We start from the raw sequence: 22,353 nt of genomic DNA, 5'->3' as shown, positions 1-22,353 counted from the left end.
AATAACGCGAAAACACACACACACACACACTCAATTGGTTAGGAGCCGGTAAAAACGGCAGCCATCTCCTCCGGCGCCATTGAACTGTACATCGTCTACATAAACTGTACCTGTGCTGCGGAGACAGTGACCTGTCCAGGCAGGGTCGTCATGGTGCCCAAGGTGGTGATGGGAGTAGCGCTGGCAACACTTCCTCCTGCCAGGCTGGTCGACACTGTGCCAGTCACTGTACCCAACGTAGTCACACCTGGTCAGAGGGAGAACATTGATTTATTAATTGATTGATCGCTATTGGTAGCGCTAACAGACATGTAAGTCGCTCTGGATAAGAGTGTCTGCTAAATGACTTAAATGTAATTGTACCTAAGCTAGTCTAATGGGACTGATGCTGCAAAACAACACAAGCTAAAGCATGATGGTGACTGTTGATAAATAATAATAATAATAATAATAATAATAATAATAATAATAATATGCCATTTAGCAGACGCTTTCATCCAAAGCGACTTACAGTCATGCGTGCATACATTTTTTGTGTATGGGTGGTCCCGGGGATCGAACCCACTACCCTGGCATGACTAGCAAAGCTGTGATTATCACTGAGCTCCTTACCTGTGGTTCCCTTGACGACCAGGGTGGTGACGTTAGGTTTGACACCGGAAACAGTTACCGGGGAGACGAGACGTACACCTCCCATGGGGACGGTCCGTAAAATAGTCCCGGGCTGTCCGGGGGCACCCTTCAGCACCACCTGGTAGAAACATCATAACAACCTGTTAGATACATAGAGCTATTAGAGGCGCCATCAAACCCCTACAACTCATCCAGAATGCCGCAGCCCGTCTGGTGTTCAACCTTCCGAAGTTCTCTCACGTCACCCCGCTCCTCCGCACACTCCACTGGCTTCCAGTTGAAGCTCGCATCTGCTACAAGACCATGGTGCTTGCCTACGGAGCTGTGAGGGGAACGGCACCTCCGTACCTTCAGGCTCTGATCAGACCCTACACCCAAACGAGGGCATTGCGTTCATCCACCTCTGGCCTGCTGGCTCCCCTTCCTCTGCGGAAGCATAGTTCCCGCTCAGCCCAGTCAAAACTGTTCGCTGCTCTGGCACCCCAATGGTGGAACAAGCTCCCTCACGACGCCAGGACAGCGGAGTCACTCACCACCTTCCGGAGACACTTGAAACCCCACCTCTTTAAGGAATACCTGGGATAGGATAAAGTAATCCTTCTACCCCACCCTTACCCCACCCAAAAAAATAAAAAAATAAAAAATAAACATATTGTAAAGTGGTTATCCCACTGGCTATAAGGTGAATGCACCAATTTGTAAGTCGCTCTGGATAAGAGCGTCTGCTAAATGACTAAAATGTAAATGTAAATGTTATATACAGTAAAATAGTCCCGGGCCAGGGGCAACATTTGAAGCACCACCTGGTAGAAACAGAGGATGTATACATGCACAAGACAGGTAATATAAGCACATCAAACGTATTTCCTTGAGCAAGGCTCTTATGTGTTATGAAACGTAAAAGTTTTGAGAATGACGCAAATACTAATTTTCACAAAGTCTGCTGCCTCAGTTTTGATGATGGCAATTTGCATATACTCCAGAATGTCATGAAGAGTGATCAGATGAATTGCAATTAATTGCAAAGTCCCTCTTTGCCATGAAAATGAACTTAATCCCCCAAACTCTTTCCCACTGCATTTCAGCCCTGCCACAAAAGGACCAGCTGCCATCATGTCAGTGATTCTCTCGTTAACACAGGTGAGAGTGTTGACGAGGACAAGGCTGGAGATCACTCTGTCATGCTGATTGAGTTAGAATAACAGACTGGAAGCTTTAAAAGGAGGGTGGTGCTTGAAATCATTGTTCTTCGTCTGTTAACCATGGTTACCTGCAAGGAAACATGTGCCGTCATCATTGCTTTGCACAAAAAGGTCTTCACAGGCAAGGATATTGCTGCTAGTAAGATTGCACCTAAACCAACCATTTATCGGTTCATCAAGAACTTCAAGGAGAGAGGTTCAATTGTTGTGAAGAAGGCGTCAGGGTGCCCAAGAAAGTCCAGCAAAGTTGATTCAGCTGCGGGATCGGGGCACCACCAGTGCAGAGCTTGCTCAGGAATGGCAGCAGGCAGATGCGAGTGCATCTGCACGCACAGTGAGGCAAAGACATTTGGAGGATGGCCTGGTGTCAAGAAGGGCAGAAAAGAAGCCACTTCTCTCCAGGAAAAACATCAGGGACAGACTGATATTCTGCAAAAGGTACAGGGATTGGACTGCTGAGGACTGGGGTAAAGTCATTTTCTCTGATGAATCCCCTTTCCGATTGTTTGGGGCATCCGGAAAACACCTTGTCCGGAGAAGACCAGGTGAGCACTACCATCAGTCCTGTGTCATGCCAACAGTAAAGCATCCTGAGACCATTCATGTGTGGGGTTGCTTCTCAGCCAAGGGAGTGGGCTCACTCACATTTCTGCCTAAGAACACAGCCATGAATAAAGAACGGTACCAACACATCCTCCGAGAGCAACTTCTCCCAACCATCCAAGAACAGTTTGGTGACGACCAATGCCTTTTCCAGCATGATGGAGCACCTTGCCATAAGGCAAAAGTGATAACTAAGTGGCTCGGGGAACAAAACATCGACATTTTGGGTCCATGGCCAGGAAACTCCTCAGACCTTAATCCCATTGAGAACTTGTGGTCGATCCTCAAGAGGCGGGTGGACAAACAAAAACCCACAAATTCTGACAAACTCCAAGCATTGATTATGCAAGAATGGGCTGCCATCAGTCAGGATGTGGCCCAGAAGTTAATTGACAGCATGCCAGGGCGGATTGCAGAGGTCTTGAAAAAGAAGGATCAACACTGCAAATACTGACTCTTTGCATAAACTTAATGTAATTGTCAATAAAAGCCTTTGACACATATGGAATGCTTGTAATTATACTTCAGTATACCATAGTAACATCTGACAAAAAATATCTCATAACACTGAAGCAGCGAATTTCGTGAAGACCAATACTTGTGTCATTCTCAAAACTTTTGACCACGACTGTATATAACTGCCTTAATGTTGCTGGACCCCAGGAAGAGTAGCTGCTGCCTTGGAAGGAACTAATGGGGATCCATAATAAACCCCAGGAAGAGTAGCTGCTGCCTTGGCAGGAACTAATGGGGATCCATAATAAACCCCAGGAAGAGTAGCTGCTGCCTTGGCAGGAACTAATGGGGATCCATAATAAACCCCAGGAAGAGTAGCTGCTGCCTTGGCAGGAACTAATGGGGATCCATAATAAACCCCAGGAAGAGTAGCTGCTGCCTTGGCAGGAACTAATGGGGATCCATAATAAACCCCAGGAAGAGTAGCTGCTGCCTTGGCAGGAACTAATGGGGATCCATAATAAACCCCAGGAAGAGTAGCTGCTGCCTTGGCAGGAACTAATGGGGATCCATAATAAACCCCAGGAAGAGTAGCTGCTGCCTTGGCAGGAACTAATGGGGATCCATAATAAACCCCAGGAAGAGTAGCTGCTGCCTTGGCAGGAACTAATGGGGATCCATAATAAACCCCAGGAAGAGTAGCTGCTGCCTTGGCAAGAACTAATGGGGATCCATAATAAACCCCAGGAAGAGTAACTGCTGCCTTGGCAGGAACTAATGGGGATCCATAATAAACCCCAGGAAGAGTAGCTGTTGCCTTGGCAGGAACTAATGGGGATCCATAATAAACCCCAGGAAGAGTAGCTGCTGCCTTGGCAGGAACTAATGGGGATCCATAATAAACCCCAGGAAGAGAAGCTGCTGCCTTGGCAGGAACTAATGGGGATCCATAATAAACACAAATAACCACAATTGCTCTCCATCCAGGGTTAAAGGCTTAAGGTTAAAGGCAGAAGGCAAAATGTCTAACCAATGGACAATAATTCAGGTGCTGGAAAAACAAAATGTGTAACAAATAATGTGTCCACGACTTAAGGCCAGGTACCAATTTAGAAATTAATATTAGTGTTTTCAAAAAGTAAACATAAAAAAAATGTCAAAAATGTATCTATTCTCATATTTTCTTTAGTTTATCGTACTACCATCACCACCATTTGAATGCATTTTAAACACTTTAAATCAATCATTTCTAAGCTGACTACATTAAATGGCACAATTTAAAAAGCCCATTTCATAGCGTGTTACGAACTGCACTACAGTATATTTAGTAACTTACTTTGACGCGTTAGTGATGGGTCTAAATAGGCGGTTGGTAGTCTAAAGTCAGTGTACTTGTCTTAACAGTCTAGAGTCATAACAGTCTAGAGTCTAAGGGGGGGGGTTCTACTAAGCTAACATATGGAATTGTTTTAAGATGGTCATGTCTGTGCCATTAAACCCCTACAACTCATCCAGAATGCCGCAGCCCGTCTGGTGTTCAACCTTCCCAAGTTCTCTCACGTCACCCCCCTCCTCCGCACACTCCACTGGCTTCCAATTGAAGCTCGCATCCGCTACAAGACCATGGTGCTTGCCTTTGGAGCAGTGAGGGGAACGGCACCCCTGTACCTTCAGGCTCTGATCAGTCCCTACACCCAAACGAGGACATTGCGTTCATCCACCTCTGGCCTGCTGGCTCCCCTTCCTCTGCGGAAGCACAGCTCCCGCTCAGCCCAGTCAAAACTGTTCGCTGCTCTGGCACCCCAATGGTGGAACAAGCTCCCTCACGACGCCAGGACAGCGGAGTCACTCACCACCTTCCGGAGACATTTGAAACCCCACCTCTTTAAGGAATACCTGGGATAGGCTAAAGTATTCCTTCTAACCCCCCCCCCCCCCCCAAATTGTAAAGTGGTTATCCCACTGGCTATAGGGTGAACGCACCAATTTGTGAGTCGCTCTGGCTAAGAGCGTCTGCTAAATGACGTTAATGTGCCCTTGAGCAAGGCACTTAACCCTAATTGCTCCTGTAAGTCGCTCTGGTTAAGAGCGTCTGCTAAATGACTAAAATGTAATGTAAATGTAAATGTCAAGGATAATTTAACCTCTTATTTTGGGCACTAAACTATCTCCATATATACACTTCCATTCATTTTTTTCAACAGGTCCCGGGGAGTCTTGAGATGAGTCTTGAGAGGCTTGTGGGCATCCTAGAACAACCGACATGTAGGCGTTTGTGTGAGACTGACCTTTCCACAGAGGGGTCATATTACTGTTTGGACGCTACAGCCAGAAGTTGGCAGAAGAAGTTGTACCGACTTCAGACAAGTCCTGTGTCCCGTGTCGTTTGTGTGTGTGTGTGTGTGTGTGTGTGTGTGTGTGTGTGTGTGTGTGTGTGTGTGTGTGTGTGTGTGTGTGTGTGTGTGGGGGGGGGTCGTAGAGCAAACCATCGTGTTCGTGAGAGTCTCATCTTTCCACAGAGGGGTCATAATAGTTTTTAGGCCAAACCGTTCCGACACTTTAGACGTTTTTTGTGAGACCGATTTTCGGGATCGCTCATGATCTGACAAACAACACTCTAGCTGACGCCTTTCATCGCAGATGCGGAAGGGGGATATCGGCAAATTGAGACAAAAAAAAAAACAGATATCTCTAGCTTAAAACAGGCGATCTTTTACATTATTATGTTAATTCGATTTCCGCTGGGCCGCGGAAATTGTAGAAAAAAGGTTAACTGCCATTTCCCAAAAGTCAGACTCTTTCCAGACGCCAACTCATTTTTCTCAGCTTTAGAAGAGTCCACATTCAACACATTGGTGTGGTTATCCTTAGATATATTCTCCAGACTTACTCAGCGGGGATTGTTGATAATGTTGTACATTTTATCTTTAGTATTTTAAAAAGATTTTTAAAAAGTTTATCCACAATTTGCTCTTGTCCAGTTCTAGAGTGTATTAACAAAATGAAATCAAAATATTTAGGCTGACTTCATCCAGTGTCGGGAAAAATGCATTTGCGTGATATGCAAATATGTGCATATTTAATGAGATACAGTGCCTTCAGAAAGGCCATTCAAACCCCTTTTCCCAGATTTTGTTGTACTGCAGCTTGAATTTAAAATTGATTAAATTGAGATGTGGTCATCACTGGTCTACACACACACACACACACACACAATACCCCATAATGTTAAAGTGGAATTGTGTGTTTTTTATTTATTTTACAAATGAAAAGCTGAAATGTCTTGAGTCAGTAAGTATTCAACCCCTTTGTTATGGCAATCATAAATAATCCCGCAGTCGAGCAGTGTATTTTAAAACACAGATTCAACCACAAATACGAGGGAGGTTTTCCAATGCCTGGCAAAGAAGGGCGATGGGTAAAAAAACAAAAAAAAAACAGACATTGAATATCCCTTTGAGCACGGTGAAGTTATTAATTACACTTTGGATGGTGTATCAACACACCCAGTAACTACAAAGATACAGGCCTCCTTCCTAACTCAGTTGCCGGAGAGGAAGGAAACCGCTCAGGGATTTCAGCACGAGGCCAATGGTGACTTTAAAAAACAGCAATATAGCAATGACCAACAACCAATTTGACAGAGCTTGAAGACATTTTAAAATAATATTAAGACAAAATGTTGCACGATCCAGGTGTGGAAAGCTCTTAGCTGTAATCGCTGCCAAAAGGTGATTCAACAAAGTATTGACTCAAGGGTGTGAATACTTATGTAAATTTGATATTTCAATAAAATGTATAAAACCATGTTTTCACTTGGTCATTATAGGCTATTGTGTGTTGCTCTATTTAATCCATTTTGAATTATGGCTGTAACAACACGGAATAAGTCAAGGGGTATAAATACTTTCTGAATGCACTTGTATATCCTCATTTGCATATTTTAAAATATTTCAGAATTTTGTTTATACAAAAAAGTATTATACTTTTGTCTACATTCAGCTGGTAAAAGTTGATTGTGATATGATTAGGGGAAAACCTATGAGGGTGTGATGCCTGGCTTTAATGTCTCTCAGGGGAGTCTGCTTCAGGGAAATAATTTCACTATTTGAATAATAGCATTAGATCGAAATAAGTGTACAGAAAATTTAAAAAATAAATAAATAAATAAATAATAAATATATATATATATATATATATATATATATATATATATATATATATATATATATATATATATATATATATATATATATATATATATATATATATATATATATATATATATATACAGTCATGGCCAAAATTGTTGGCACCCCTGAAATTTTTCCAGAAAATGAAGTATTTCTCACAGAAAAGTATTGAAATTACACATGTTTTGCTATGCACATGTTTATTTCCTTTGTGTGTATTGGAATAACACAAAAAAAAACAGGAAAAAAGCAAATTTCACAATTTCACACAAAACTAAAAAAATGGGCCGGACAAAGTTATTGGCACCCTTTCAAAATTGTGGATAAATAAGTTTGTTCCAAGCATGTGATGCTCCTTTAAACTCACCTGGGGCAAGTAACAGGTGTGGGCAATCTAAAAATCACACCTGAAAGCAGATAAAAAGGAGAGAAGTTGACTCAGTCTTTGCATTGTGTTTCTGTGTGTGCCACACTAAGCATGGAGAACAGAAAGAGGAAAAGAGAACTGTCTGAGGACTTGAGAACCAAAATTGTGGAAAAATATCAACAATCTCAAGGTTACAAGTCCATCTCCAGAGATCTAGATGTTCCTTTGTCCACAGTGCGCAACATGATCAAGAAGTTTGCAACCCATGGCACTGTAGCTAATCTCCCTGGACGTGGACGGAAGAGAAAAATTGATGAAAGGTTGCAACGCAGGATAGTCCGGATGGTGGATAAGCAGCCCCAAACAAGTTCCAAAGAAATTCAAGCTGTCCTGCAGGCTCAGGGTGCATCAGTGTCAGCGCGAACTATACGTCGAAATTTGAATGAAATGAAACGCTATGGCAGGAGACCCAGGAGGACCCCACTGCTGACACAGAGACATAAAAAAGCAAGACTACAGTTTGCCAAAATGTACATGAGTAAGCCAAATTCCTTCTGGGAGAACGTCTTATGGACAGATGAGACCAAGATAGAGCTTTTTGGTAAAGCACATCGTTCTACTGTTTACCGAAAATGTAATGAAGCCTTCAAAGAAAAGAACACAGTACCTACAGTCAAATATGGTGGAGGTTCAAAGATGTTTTGGGGTTGTTTTGCTGCCTCTGGCACTGGGTGCCTTGACTGTGTGCAAGGCATCATGAAATCTGAGGATTACCAAAGGATTTTGGGTCGCAATGTAGGGCCCAGTGTCAGAAAGCTGGGTTTGCGTCCGAGATCATGGGTCTTCCAGCAGGACAATGACCCCAAACATACTTCAAAAAGCACCCAGAAATGGATGGCAACAAAGCGCTGGAGAGTTCTGAAGTGGCCAGCAATGAGTCCAGATCTTAATCCCATTGAACACCTGTGGAGAGATCTTAAAATTGCTGTTGGGAAAAGGCACCCATCCAATATGAGAGACCTGGAGCAGTTTGCAAAAGAAGAGTGGTCCAAAATTCCGGGTGAGAGGTGTAAGAAGCTTATTGATGGTTATAGGAAGCGACTGATTTCAGTTATTTTTTCCAAAGGGTGTGCAACTAAATATTAAGTTAAGGGTGCCAATCATTTTGTCCGGCCCATTTTTTGAGTTTTGTGTGAAATTATGTCAAATTTGCTTTTTTCCTGTTTTTTTTGTGTTATTCCAATACACACAAAGGAAATAAACATGTGCATAGCAAAACATGTGTAATTTCAATACTTTTCTGTGAGAAATACTTCATTTTCTGGAAAAATTTCAGGGGTGCCAACAATTTTGGCCATGACTGTATATATATATATATATATATATATATATATATATATATATATATATATATATATATATATATATATATATATATATATATATATCTAACTTGCTGTGCAGCTTGCGCGACTCGGGAGAGACGGTGCAGCTCTGCTTGCTGCTGCAGCAGGGAGTAGCAGGGGTCGGGGTGTTTGACGCGGGAGGGAGAAAGGAGCCATTCTGACTGGGGCTAGTTAGCTTGTAGATTGCCAAAGTTACTTCTTGGGCGGCAGGCAGCTTAGTGGGTAAGAGCGTTGTGCCAGCAACCGAAAGGTCGCTGGTTCTAATCCCCGAGCCGACTAGCCGAAAAATCTGTCTATGTGCCCTTGAGCAAGGCACTTAACCCTAACTGCTCCTGTAAGTCGCTCTGGATAAGAGCGTCTGCTAAATGACTAAAATGTAAATGTAAACTTCTCATCCCATCTGGTAGTGCCGGTCTTTACTGCATCAAATCGATCTTAAGAAGCTAGCTAAGACAGCAATGTCACATAGATCAATGTTTAGACAAAGCCTTTTCATTGTTAAAATAGGCCAATGATTTTCTTTTTTCTTTCAAAAAATATATACTCAAATGTATTCTAATATTACCGTCCGTTTGGGTATTCAAATAACCGTGCCCATCCCTAATATATGCTTCACATTGTATTGCATGTTTTTGCACCATATTTTTTCTGCTTATACAACAATGCGTCTGCAGCATTTTACAATGTTCGTTTTACTAACGTGAGCCACTCATGTTATGACCTTTTTCATAAAAGGGTTATGAATGACTTTGTACACCCCCTTTACCTGTGTGAGTCCCTGCTGGCCAGCCCCAGCTCTGGGCATAGCGCTGATGATCTTGCCTGGAGTCCCGGTGCCTGGTGTCATCATCTTAGTGGTGATGATGGTAATGGGGGACTTCATACCACTGCCAGTCACTCCTGACCAGACAACAGATTAAACACATACAGAGGTTCAAGTTCTATGTAGTAGGCAGGGTAAACCGATTTCTGGTATATCAACAAAATAAATAAAATCACAGCATGCTTTTGGACTCATTCAGCAGTTACCTGATGAAGCACAATACCATTGGATAATACCAATGTTGAATACCATTAATGTTGAAAATTACAAAATGTATATTCCCAAAATGATGCCACAGATAGAACAAGGAGCCAGACGTTTCACCGGATGTATTAACCTGAAGAATCCGGTTGGAATTTCCACTCCTCACCAAATATGGTGATGAGGGGAAGCCCAGCGGACGGCAGCGGGAGAAGATGGAGCGAGAAACGGGCCAAAGATCTACTCATTCTTATGGAAGAAAATCCCGACCTCAATACAGTTTTCTGTTCCCAATAGGGATGTGACAAGTGGCATTTTTTTTCTTTATGTTTATGTTTTTATGTTAATCACTTCCATCGATGCCACGCTGAAATCAATAGAACAGGGGGCAAACGTTTGGGGTGTGGCGCTGTTTAAACTAACACTATTCAAAGGCCACATGGGAACTTGGAATAACCTATACATTGTTGGTTAGATGAGAACTTGCAGAAGGCTTATATCTACACTACCGTTCAAAAGTTTGGGGTCACTTAGAAATGTCCTTGTTTTCCATGAAAACATACATGAAATGAGTTTGAATAGGAAATATAGCAAAATGAATAGGAAATGTAGTCATTGACAAGGTTAGAAATAATGATTTTTAATTGAAATAATGTGGTCTTCTGTAGCTCAGCTGGTAGAGCACGGCGCTTGTAACGCCAAGGTAGTGGGTTCGATCCCCGGGACCACCCATACACAAAAATGTATGCACGCATGATTAAGTCGCTTTGGATAAAAGCGTCTGCTAAATGGCATATTATTTTTATATTATATAATAATTGTGTCCTTCAAATGTTGTTTTCGTCAAAGAATCCTCCATTTGCAGCAATTACAGCCTTGCAGACCTTTGGCATTGTAGTTGTCAATTTGTTGAGGTAATCTGAAGAGATTTCACCCCATGCTTCCTGAAGCACCTCCCACAAGTTGGATTGGCTTGATGGGCACTTCTTACGTACCATACGGTCAAGCTGCTCCCACAACAGCTCAATAGGGTTGAGATCCAGTGACTGTGCTGGCCACTCCATTATAGACAGAATACCAGCTGACTGCTTCTTCCCTAAACAGTTATTACATAGTTTGGAGCTGTGGTTTGGGTCATTGTCCTGTTGTAGGAGGAAATTGGCTCCAATCAAGCGCCGTCCACAGATTATGGCATGGCGTTGCTAAATGGAGTGATAGCCTTCCTTCTTCAAGATCCCTTTTACCCTGCACAAATCTCCCGCTTTACCACCACCAAAGCACCCCCAGACCATCACATTGCCTCCACCATGCTATACAGATGGCATCAAGCACTCCTCCATCATCTTTTCATTTGGTCTGCGTCTCACAAATGTTCTTCTTTGTGATCCGAACACCTCAAACTTCGATTAGTCTGTCCATAACACTTTTTTCCAATCTTCCTCTGTCCAGTGTCTGTTCTTTTGCCCATCTTAATATTTTCTTTTTATTGGCCAGTCTGAGATATGGCTTTTTCTTTGCAACTCTGCCTAGAAGGTCAGCATCCCGGAGTCGCCTCTTCACTGTTGACGTTGAGACTGGTGTTTTGCGGGTACTATTTAATGAAGCTGCCAGTTGAGGACCTGTGAGGCGTCTGTTTCTCAAACTAGACACTAATGTATTTGTCCTCTTGCTCAGTTGTGCACCGGGGCCTCCCACTCCTCTTTCTATTCTGGTTAGAGTCAGTTTGCGCTGTTCTGTGAAGGGAGTAGTACACAGCGTTATACGAGATCTTCAGTTTCTTGGCAATTTCTCGCATGGAAAAGCCTTCATTTCTCAGAACAAGAATAGACTGACGAGTTTCAGAAGAAAGTTCTTTGTTTCTGGCCATTTTGAGCCTGTAATCAAACCCACAATTGCTGATGCTCCAGATACTCAACTAGTCTCAAGAAGGCCAGTTTTATTGCTTCTTTAAATCGGCACAACAGTTTTCAGCTGTGCTAACATAATTGCAAAAGCGTTTTCTAATGATCAATTAGCCTTTTAAAATGATAAACTTGGATTAGCAAACACAATTTGCCATTGGAACACAGGACTGATGGTTGCTGATAAATGGGCCTCTGTAGATATTCCATTTTTAAAAAATCAGCCGTTTCCAGCTACAATAGCCATTTACAACATTAACAATGTCTACACTGTATTTCTGATCAATTTGATGTTATTTTAATGGACAAAAAATTTGCTTTTCTTTAGAAAACAATGACATTTCTATGTGACACCAAACTTTTGAACGGTAGTGTATATTTTGGAATGTCGGATGTTGATTTCGGGAGACAGCCATCACAGAAAATGGAACAGACCACTTTCTCTGTTAGTTAATTTAAACGAATCATGACGTGGCATAGGATATCAGCAGTGACAACGGTTGGCTGCTATTTTAAGTGATAGTTTGACTGTCAAATCCATGTATTGGTGTGTGGCAAGATACCTTTTTTGAGAGACCGCCCCCCCGGAATGTTCTGTGCCATTTGAAAGTTCGAAAATTAACTGAACGGTCCAACATCATAAAGGCATCCAGACCTGCGGCTGACAAACTCATTTCATTGACAGGTTCATTGATTTGAATGATTGATAGGTAGGAAGCAGACAGACCTGTTTGTCCGACGGTGGACATGGGTATGGTCTTGATGATGTGTGTGCCCGGCTTGGAGGTGGGCACACCGCTGTAGGACAGGATAGTGGGCTTGCCCCCCACGGTGCCCCCGGCCTTGGAAGTGGTGATGATGGTGGTGGGCTTGCCGTCGGCTGATGTCACCAGCTTCAGGATAGTACCTGCAGGGAGAGGACCCTTCGTCTGGGGGGACAGGAAGAAGAGAGAGAGAGAGGGGGGGGTCAGAGGTGAAGATGAGAGGTGGAAGCTGACGTACATCAATGCTACACTTTGTGAAATAGAGCCCCACCTTGTAATTGGTGTTTTTGTGGTGCTTCGAGACAGATTATACTTCCTGTTGTTCTATGCATAAAGACAACAAGCACTGACTATTTCAGCTTGGTAGACAGTTGGAGACCTCTTTTTTCTATACATCCGACATAGACAGAATTTTCCACAAGTTCTCAAACCACAGGGACTATGGATAAGAATCAGCTGTTGACGTACATCCACCAATACGTTGTTGATCATTGTGTACTGACCCTGCCACATACCTGATATAACTAAATGTAATACTGTACTGTATTACAGCACATTCGTAAAGTATTCAGACCCCTTGACTTTCTCCACATTTTGTTACGTTACAGCCTTATTCTAAAAAGGATTAAATTGAAATTTTTCCTACTCAATCTACCTACACACAATACCCCATAATGACGAAGTGAAAACAGATGTAGACATTTTTGCAAATGTATTAAGAATAAAAAACAGAAATACCTTATTTACATATGTATTCAGACCCTTTGCTATGAGACTCTAAATTGAGCTCAGGTGAATCCTGTTTCGATTGATCATCCTTGAGATGTTTCTACAACTTGATTGGAGTCCAGCTGTGGTAAATTCAATTGATTGGACATGATTTGGAAAGGCACACAACGGTCTATATAAGGTCCCACAGTTGACAGTGCATGTCAAAGCAAAAAGCAAGCCTTGAGGTCGAAGGAATTGTACGTAGAGCTCCGAGACAGGATCGTGTCCAAGCACAGATCTGGGGAAGTGTACCAAACAAATTCTGCAGCACTGAAGGTCCCCAAGAACACAGTGGCCTCCATCGTTCTTAAACGGAAGAAGTTTGGAACCACCAAGACTCTTCCTAGAGCTGGCCGCCCGGCCAAACTGAGCAATCGGGGGAGACGGGCCTTGGTCAGGGAAGTGACCAAGAACACGTTGGTCACTCTGACGGAGCTCCAGAGTTCCTCTGTGGAGATGGGAGAACCATCCAGAAGGACAACCACCAATCAGGTCTTTAAGGTTGTGGCCAGACGGAAGCCACTCCTCAGTAAAAAAGGCACACGACAGCCCACTTGGAGTTTGCCAAAAGGCACCTAAAGACTCTCAAGACCATGAGAAACAAGATTCTGTGGTCTGATGAAACCAAGATTGAACTCTTTGGCCTGAATGCCAAGCGTCACATCTGGAGGAAACCCGGCACCATCCCTACGGTGAAGCATGGTGGTGGCAGCATCATGCTGTGGGGATGTTTTTCAGCGGCAGGGACTGGGAGACTAGTCAGGATCGAGGGAAAGATGAACGGCGCAAAGTGCTGAGAGATCCTTGATGAAAACCTGCTCCAGAGCGCTCAGGACCTCAGACTGGGGCGAAAGTTCACCTGCCAACAGGACAACGACCCTAAGCACACAGCCAAGAAAACGCAGGAGTGGCTTCGGGACAAGTCTCTGAATGTCCTTGAGTTGCCCAGCCAGAGCCTGGATTTGAACATCTCTGGAGAGACCTGAAAATAGCTGTGCAGCGACGCTCCCCATCCAACCTGACAGAGCTGGAGAGGATCTGCAGAGAAGAATGGGAGAAACTCCCCAAATACAGGTGTGCCAAGCTTGTAGCATCACACCCAAGAAGACTCGATGCTGTAATTGCTGCCAAAGGTGCTCCAACAAAGTACTGAGTAAAGGGTCTGAATACTTATGTAAATATTATATTTCACTTTTTTTTTTTTTTATTAGATTTTTTTTCTAAAAACCAGTTTCTGCTTTGTCATTATGGGGTATTGTGTGGAGATTGATGCGGTAAAAAAACAATTTCATCAATTTTTGAAAAAGGCTGTAACGTAACAAAATGCGGAAAATGTGAAGGGGTCTGAATAATTTCCGAACGTACTGTATATCATACATGATATAACTAAATGTAATACTGTCCTGTACTATATAATACATGATATAACTAAATGTAATAATGTCCTGTATTATATCATACATGATATAACTAAATATACAGTTGAAGTCGGAAGTTTACATACACTTCGGTTGGAGTCATTAAAACTTGTTTTTCAACCACTCCACAAATTTCTTGTTAACAAACTATAGTTTTGGCAAGTCGGTTAGGGACATCCACTTTGTGCACGACACAAATAATTTTTCCAACAATTGTTTACAGACAGATTATTTCACTTATAATTCACTGTATCACAATTCAAGTGGGTCAGAAGTTTACATACACTAAGTTGACTGTGCCTTTATACAGCTTGGAAAATTCCAGAAAATGATGTCATGGCTTTAGAAGCTTCTCATAGGCTAATTGACATCATTTTGAGTCAATTGGAGGTGTACCTGTGGATGTATTTCAAGGCCTACCTTCAAACTCAGCGCCTCTGCTTGATATCATGGGAAAATCAAAAGAAATCAGCCAAGACCTCAGAAAAGAAATTGTAGACCTCCACAAGTCTGGTTCATCTGTACAAACAATAGTATGCAAGTATAAACACCATGGGACCACGCAGCCGTCATACCGCTCAGGAAGGAGACGTGTTCTGTCTCCTAGAGATGAACGTACTTTGGTGCGAAAAGTGCAAATCAATCCCAGAACAGCAGCAAAGGACCTTGTGAAGATGCTGGAGGAAACAGGTACAAAAGTATCTATATCCACAGTAAAACGAGTCCTATATCGACATAACCTGAAAGGCCGCTCAGCAAGGAAGAAGCCACTGCTCCAAAACCGCCATAAAAAAGCCAGACTACGGTTTGCAACTGCACATGGGGACAAAGATCTTACTTTTTGGAGAAATGTCCTCTGGTCTGATGAAACAGAAATAGAACTGTTTGGCCATAATGACCATCGTTATGTTTGGAGGAAAAAGGGGAACGCTTGCAAGCCCAAGAACACCATCCCAACCGTGAAGCACGGGGGTGGCAGCATCATGCTGTGGGGGTGCTTTGCTGCAGGAGGGACTGGTGCACTTCACAAAATAGATGGCATCATGAGGAAGGAAAATGATGTGGATATATTGACGCAACATCTCAAGACATCAGTCAGGAAGTTAAAGCTTGGTCGCAAATGGGTCTTCCAAATGGACAATGACCCCAAGCATACTTCCAAAGTTGTGGCAAAATGGCTTAAGAACAACAAAGTCAAGGTATTGGAGTGGCCATCACAAAGCCCTGACCTCAATCCTATAGACAATTTGTGGGCAGAACTGAAAAAACGTGTGCGAGCAAGGATGCCTACAAACCTGACTCAGTTACACCAGCTCTGTCAGGAGGAATGGGCCAAAATTCACCCAACTTATTGTGGGAAGCTTGTGGAAGGCTACCCGAAACGTTTGACCCAAGTTAAACAATTTAAAGGCAATGCTACCAAATACTAATTGAGTGTATGTAAACTTCTGACCCACTGGGAATGTGATGAAAGAAATAAAAGCTTAAATAAATCTCTACTATTATTCTGACATTTCACATTCTTAAAATAAACTGACCTAAAACAGGGAATTTTTACTAAGATTAAATGTCAGGAAATTGTGAAAAACTGAGTTTAAATGTATTTCGCTAAGGTGTATGTAAACTTCCGACTTCAACTGTATAACTAAATGTAGTACTGACCTGTATTATATCATACATGATATAACTAAATGCCGTACTGACATGTATTATATCATACATGATATAACTAAATGCAGTACTGACCTGTATTATATCATAAACTAAATGCAGTACTGACCTGTATTATATCATAAACTAAATGCAGTACTGACCTGTATTATATCATAAACTAAATGCAGTACTGACCTGTATTATATCATACATGATATAACTAAATGCAGTACTGACCTGTATTATATCATAAACTAAATGCAGTACTGACCTGTATTATATCATAAACTAAATGCAGTACTGACCTGTATTATATCATAAAGTAAATGCAGTACTGACCTGTATTATATCATACATGATATAACTAAATGCAGTACTGACCTGTATTATATCATAAACTAAATGCAGTACTGACCTGTAGGATGTGCTGCAGGCTGGAGCCAGCATGGCCCGTCAGCGCTCCGGTCTGACCAGGTTTTGTCTGGACTACTGACATCACCTTCCCCAGGTTGGACAGGTTAGACAGCTGGAGGACAGAGGTAGGGGAGACTGGTCAAACACCACAGGACTTTTACAGAGGTAGGGGAGACTGGTCAAACACCGCAGGACTTTTACAGAGGTAGTGGAGACTGGTCAAACACCACAGGACTTTTACAGAGGTAGGGGAGACTGGTCAAACACCACAGGACTTTTACAGAGGTAGGGGAGACTGGTCAAACACCACAGGACTTTTACAGAGGTAGGGGAGACTGGTCAAACACCACAGGACTTTTACAGAGGTAGTGGAGACTGGTCAAACACCACAGGACTTTTACAGAGGTAGTGGAGACTGGTCAAACACCACAGGACTTTTACAGAGGTAGGGGAGACTGGTCAAACACCACAGGACTTTTACAGAGGTAGTGGAGACTGGTCAAACACCACAGGACTTTTACAGAGGTAGGGGAGACTGGTCAAACACCACAGGACTTTTACAGAGGTAGGGGAGACTGGTCAAACACCACAGGACTTTTACTATGAATACAAGTCGATTTCTATTTAACGTAATAGAACATATGCCACTTAACAGATGCTTCCACATGACTTATTAAGACAGGCCTATTTAACGCCATATAATGAGTGTGTATTGTTGAACTTACATGCCTGTGGAAATATATGTATTTGAAATTGGTCACAGAGTTAATTCATTCATATATTCATAATACAGTGAGTGTATACAGTACATGTTTAAGATGTGACCCCCCCATGGGGGAATGGACTGTTTGTTATGCATGTAAAAGACAACAGAATGTATCCCAACTAACCCAATGCTGTACATCCTTGCCAGACATCAGTTTGTTTTGACCCTGGTTGGCCGCAGTCAGCTTAGAACGGGGCACAAAGCAGATGCAGGGAGTCACTGCTAAACCAGGGATCAATAAGACGGCCAGCTGACTTGCTTAACATTTATTGTTTGTTTTAAATACATTTTTTTTTGGGGGGGGGGGGAAGATGCTTGAAAATGGGCATGGATTAATTAAATAGAGTCAAAACGACAATTACAACTCATAATTGCAGAAACCGAACCAGAAAAATCTAAAAGTTCCTTCCGAACTATAAAAGTTATTACGTTATGAATGTTTTTAGCCACTAAACAGCCTCTGTCAGATCTTACCAGCGTGCCGCCTCCCCCCAGAGTGAGGGGACTCTTGACAAGAGTGATGGTCTTGGTGACTCCTCCCACTACCGTGGTAACCACCTGGTGTTGCTGGGCAACTGTCACCGTGCCAGACTTGTGCACGGTGATGATTGGCCGATTTGGCGTTCCGGGTGTGGCGACACCTGACGTGCCCACCTGAGCCGCAGCAGTCTTCAGCATGCGGGTGGCTGGGTTACTAATCTGAGAGAAGGACCGAGACATGGAGGGGGTCATTTTCAAATATATCTACTATTATTTTTATTTATAAGTAGCTCCTTTAAAAAAATATAAAATAAAAATGGTGCTGGACACTTGTTTCAAATACTGAATATATTTTTCCAAAGTACTGTAATATTATGCTCACAAAACGGTGTGGTATTCTTTTATATATTCAGTGCATTCTGAAAAGTATTCAGACCCCTAGACATTTTCCACATTTTGTTACGTTACAGCCTTATTCTAAAAATGGATTAAATTGTTTTTCCCCCCTCATCAATCTACACACAATACCCCATAATGACAAAGAGAAAACAGGTTTGTAGAATGTTTCGCTAATTTACAAAAAATAAAAAATCAGAAATAACTTATTTAAATAAGTATTCAGACCCTTTGCTATGAGACTCGAAATTGAGCTCAGGTGCATCCTGTTTCATCCTGGATATGTTTCTACAGCTTGACTGGAGTCCAACTGTGGTAAACTCAATTGATTGGACATGAACTTATAAGGTCCCACAGTGGACAGTGCAGGATTGTGTCGAAGCACAGATCTGGGGAAGGGTACCAAAACATTTCTGCAGCATTGAAGGTCCCCAAGAACACAGTGGCCTCCATCATTCTTAAATGGAAGAAGTTTGGAACCACCAAGACTCTTCCTAGAGCTGGCCGCCCGGCCAAACTGAGCAATCGGGGGAGAAGGGCCTTGGTCAGGGAGGTGACCAAGAACCCGATGGTCACCCTGACAGAGCTCCAGAGTTCCTCTGTGGAGATGGGAGAACCTTCCAGAAGGACAACCATCTCTGCAGCACTCCACCAATCAGGCCTTTATGGTAGAGTGGCCAGACGGAAGCACATGACCGCCCGCTTGGAGTTTGCCAAAAGGAAGCTAAAGGACTCAGACCACAAGAAACAAGATTCTCTGGTCTGATGAAACCAAGATTGAACTCTTTGGCCTGAATGCCAAGCGTCACGTCTGGAGGAAACCTACAAATCGCTCTAGTGAGCCGGCCAGCAGACAGAGGTTTACATGGTGTCCGTGTGTGTGGTACCATTAGTCCGAGTAGGATCTTACCATGACAGGCGAAGCAGCTTTGACAGTCTGGGAGCCAGGGCTCATGGCCACCGTCTTGACGATGGTGGCACCAGCTGGCAGCTGCATGGTGGCCGTGGAGGGCGGGATCTTCTGGGTGGCCGCAGCAGCTGCAGCCAGCGCAGCCATGCCACTCATCTGAGGGCTGCTGCCCATTGGCTGAGAAGGCAGAAGCAGATAGAGAAAAAACATATTAAAATGAGGCGTATTCATAGGATTTGGGAAGACTCATTGGAATAGAAGGAGCACAACTCGTGCATGAATCCATAAGACAGGAAAGGAAACTTCTAGAGCTCGTTTCCCAGAGATGGTTCACTGAGCATACGGTTTAGTGTAGGAAATAGGTCCACAGAGACAACATACAGTGAGGATTTCACCAAAATAACTTAATTAAATACATTTTTTTTTAACAAAAACTAGCCTATTTAGTGCCAATTCTTGAGTCTTAAACCATTATTTGACTGTTTAAATCCATGGCTGAGTTAAATCCATGGCTGAGTTAAATCCATGGCTGAGTTAAATCCATGGCTGAGTTCCCTACATAGCGCACTCCTTTTGACCAGGGCCCATATGCAGACCATAAGTTCTTTATTTATTCATACAGTTCCCTGTGCGACCTGGGCCGGCACCACCATGCGAACCCCGGCAGGAAGTGATGTAACCATGACAGGGGATTTCCCGCCCTGGTTGGCCTGTCTCACCGTGACGATGGAGGTGCCTGTGGTGGAATGGGGAGCAGACACCTTAAGAATAGCTGGAGGGGAAAAAAATAAAAACCATGTTTAGATGGTGGCTGATCTGGAAAGAAACCATTTGATTTTGTTTTGATGTAAAACATTATAAATCAAAACAGACGTGCAGTCCAAACTTCACCATAGTCTCAACAATCTACTTAGTATTGAGAAGTTACAGGGAAATGAAAATACAGCATTTAACATACCACAGTAGTAGCCTAAAATAAAACCGCCAGTAAGTCGTGAAAATGTATGCACTCACTAACTGTAAGTCGCTCCGGATAAGAGCGTCCGCTAAATGACTAAAAATGTAAAAGTAGTGGTTACCTGGTCCGCGTGCAGCCAGTGGACTCCCAGGCATGGAGGTGGTAGGGGAGGGGACCAGGGTGATGCCCTGGGGAGGGTGGCCATGGACGGACATGGCCGAGGCTGTGACGGGGCTCTTGGGGGAGGAACCGACCGGTAGTGACGACGGGGGGCTGACGCCGGGGGAAGAGGCAGCCGTGGCGGGGGGGATATCGTACTTCTGCAGTTGCAGCAGGAAGGTGTCTGCAGTAGGTACTTCCCCCCAGCTCACCTCCAGGCTGCTCGTGTTGGCTCTCACCAACTGCACCCGTGACGGTGGGCGGGGCTTCTCTGTGGGGAGACGAATAAAAAAACAAGAGCAGCAGTTAGGATTTACAAAATAACTACCTGATTAAAATCATTAAACATTTCGTATTTTAAAAATACATTTTCAATTAACACACACACAAGCATCTTTCTGAACAAACCAGTGTCATACTAACCGATAAAGTGAAAAGTGAACTCACCTGTCTCCAGGTACCAGAGGTCCTTGCAGCACACTTGGTTGTTCCAGGCCTTACGGTACCCGTCCCGTCCACTCCAGACGTAGAGGCGTGAGTTGATGGCTACGGAGCAGTGTCCGGCCCGGGCTCTAGGCATGTTATCCTCTAGAGAGTCCATCAGAACCGACTCCCACACCATCGAGTCTGGTGCAATACAATTTGATTGTCAATGGAAACAGTAGGGACGGAGGGATAGCATTTTACATTAAATCAGTTGAGAGGTAAATTGTTGCTGAGGCACGTTTGTCGTTTGAATTTAGTTTTTTTTTAGGGGGGGGTCAACGTTTTATAAACACTGAGCATCAAATGTTGTAATTTTTAGGCAATTTTATCTAAGAGACTGGTTGGTCAATCAGACTGACATACCTAGGTTGAGACAGGCCAGTGTGTTGGTCAGAATGACATACCTAGGTTGAGACAGGCCAGTGTGTTGGTGAGACTGACATACCTAGGTTGAGACAGGCCAGTGTGTTGGTGAGACTGACATACCTAGGTTGAGACAGGCCAGTGTGTTGGTGAGACTGACATACCTAGGTTGAGACAGGCCAGTGTGTTGGTGAGACTGACATACCTAGGTTGAGACAGGCCAGTGTGTTGGCCAGACTGACATACCTAGGTTGAGACAGGCCAGTGTGTTGGCCAGACTGACATACCTAGGTTGAGACAGGCCAGTGTGTTGGTCAGACTGACATATCTAGGTTGAGACAGGCCAGTGTGTTGGTGAGACTGACATACCTAGGTTGAGACAGGCCAGTGTGTTGGTCAGACTGACATACCTAGGTTGAGACAGGCCAGTGTGTTGGTCAGACTGACATACCTAGGTTGAGACAGGCCAGTGTGTTGGTCAGACTGACATATCTAGGTTGAGACAGGCCAGTGTGTTGGTCAGACTGACATACCTAGGTTGAGACAGGCCAGTGTGTTGGTGAGACTGACATACCTAGGTTGAGACAGGCCAGTGTGTTGGCCAGACTGACATACCTAGGTTGAGACAGGCCAGTGTGTTGGTCAGACTGACATACCTAGGTTGAGACAGGCCAGTGTGTTGGTCAGACTGACATACCTAGGTTGAGACAGGCCAGTGTGTTGGTCAGACTGACATACCTAGGTTGAGACAGGCCAGTGTGTTGGTCAGACTGACATACCTAGGTTGAGACAGGCCAGTGTGTTGGTGAGACTGACATACCTAGGTTGAGACAGGCCAGTGTGTTGGTGAGACTGACATACCTAGGTTGAGACAGGCCAGTGTGTTGGTCAGACTGACATACCTAGGTTGAGACAGGCCAGTGTGTTGGTCAGACTGACATACCTAGGTTGAGACAGGCCAGTGTGTTGGTCAGACTGACATACCTGGGTTGAGACAGGCCAGTGTGTTGGTCAGACTGACATACCTAGG

General features: G+C 43.5%; 1 protein-coding gene across 1 annotated transcript in view; it reads right to left on the bottom strand.

Moving 5' to 3' along the window:
• The window catches only part of LOC311123849 (host cell factor 1-like), a 61,608-nt gene that overhangs the window by 27,787 nt on the left and 11,468 nt on the right, over window positions 1-22,353 (bottom strand). Inside the window, exons 8-18 of the mRNA XM_084198070.1 lie at window positions 20,922-21,101; window positions 20,437-20,745; window positions 19,978-20,129; window positions 19,358-19,534; window positions 18,046-18,270; window positions 17,696-17,755; window positions 16,807-16,917; window positions 12,513-12,714; window positions 9,627-9,760; window positions 613-751; window positions 111-247 (exon numbers count right to left, since the gene is read on the bottom strand). Coding sequence (XP_084054196.1) covers window positions 111-247; window positions 613-751; window positions 9,627-9,760; window positions 12,513-12,714; window positions 16,807-16,917; window positions 17,696-17,755; window positions 18,046-18,270; window positions 19,358-19,534; window positions 19,978-20,129; window positions 20,437-20,745; window positions 20,922-21,101 — 1,826 coding nt within the window. The remainder of the gene's footprint in view (window positions 1-110; window positions 248-612; window positions 752-9,626; window positions 9,761-12,512; window positions 12,715-16,806; window positions 16,918-17,695; window positions 17,756-18,045; window positions 18,271-19,357; window positions 19,535-19,977; window positions 20,130-20,436; window positions 20,746-20,921; window positions 21,102-22,353) is intronic.

This window comes from Coregonus lavaretus (genome assembly GCF_964263955.1).
Source record: "Coregonus lavaretus genome assembly, contig: HAP1_SCAFFOLD_421, whole genome shotgun sequence".
Classification (NCBI taxonomy): Eukaryota; Metazoa; Chordata; class Actinopteri; order Salmoniformes; family Salmonidae; genus Coregonus; species Coregonus lavaretus.
Note: the sequence above shows the minus strand (reverse complement) of the source record. Positions and strands in the feature narration are given on the sequence as shown.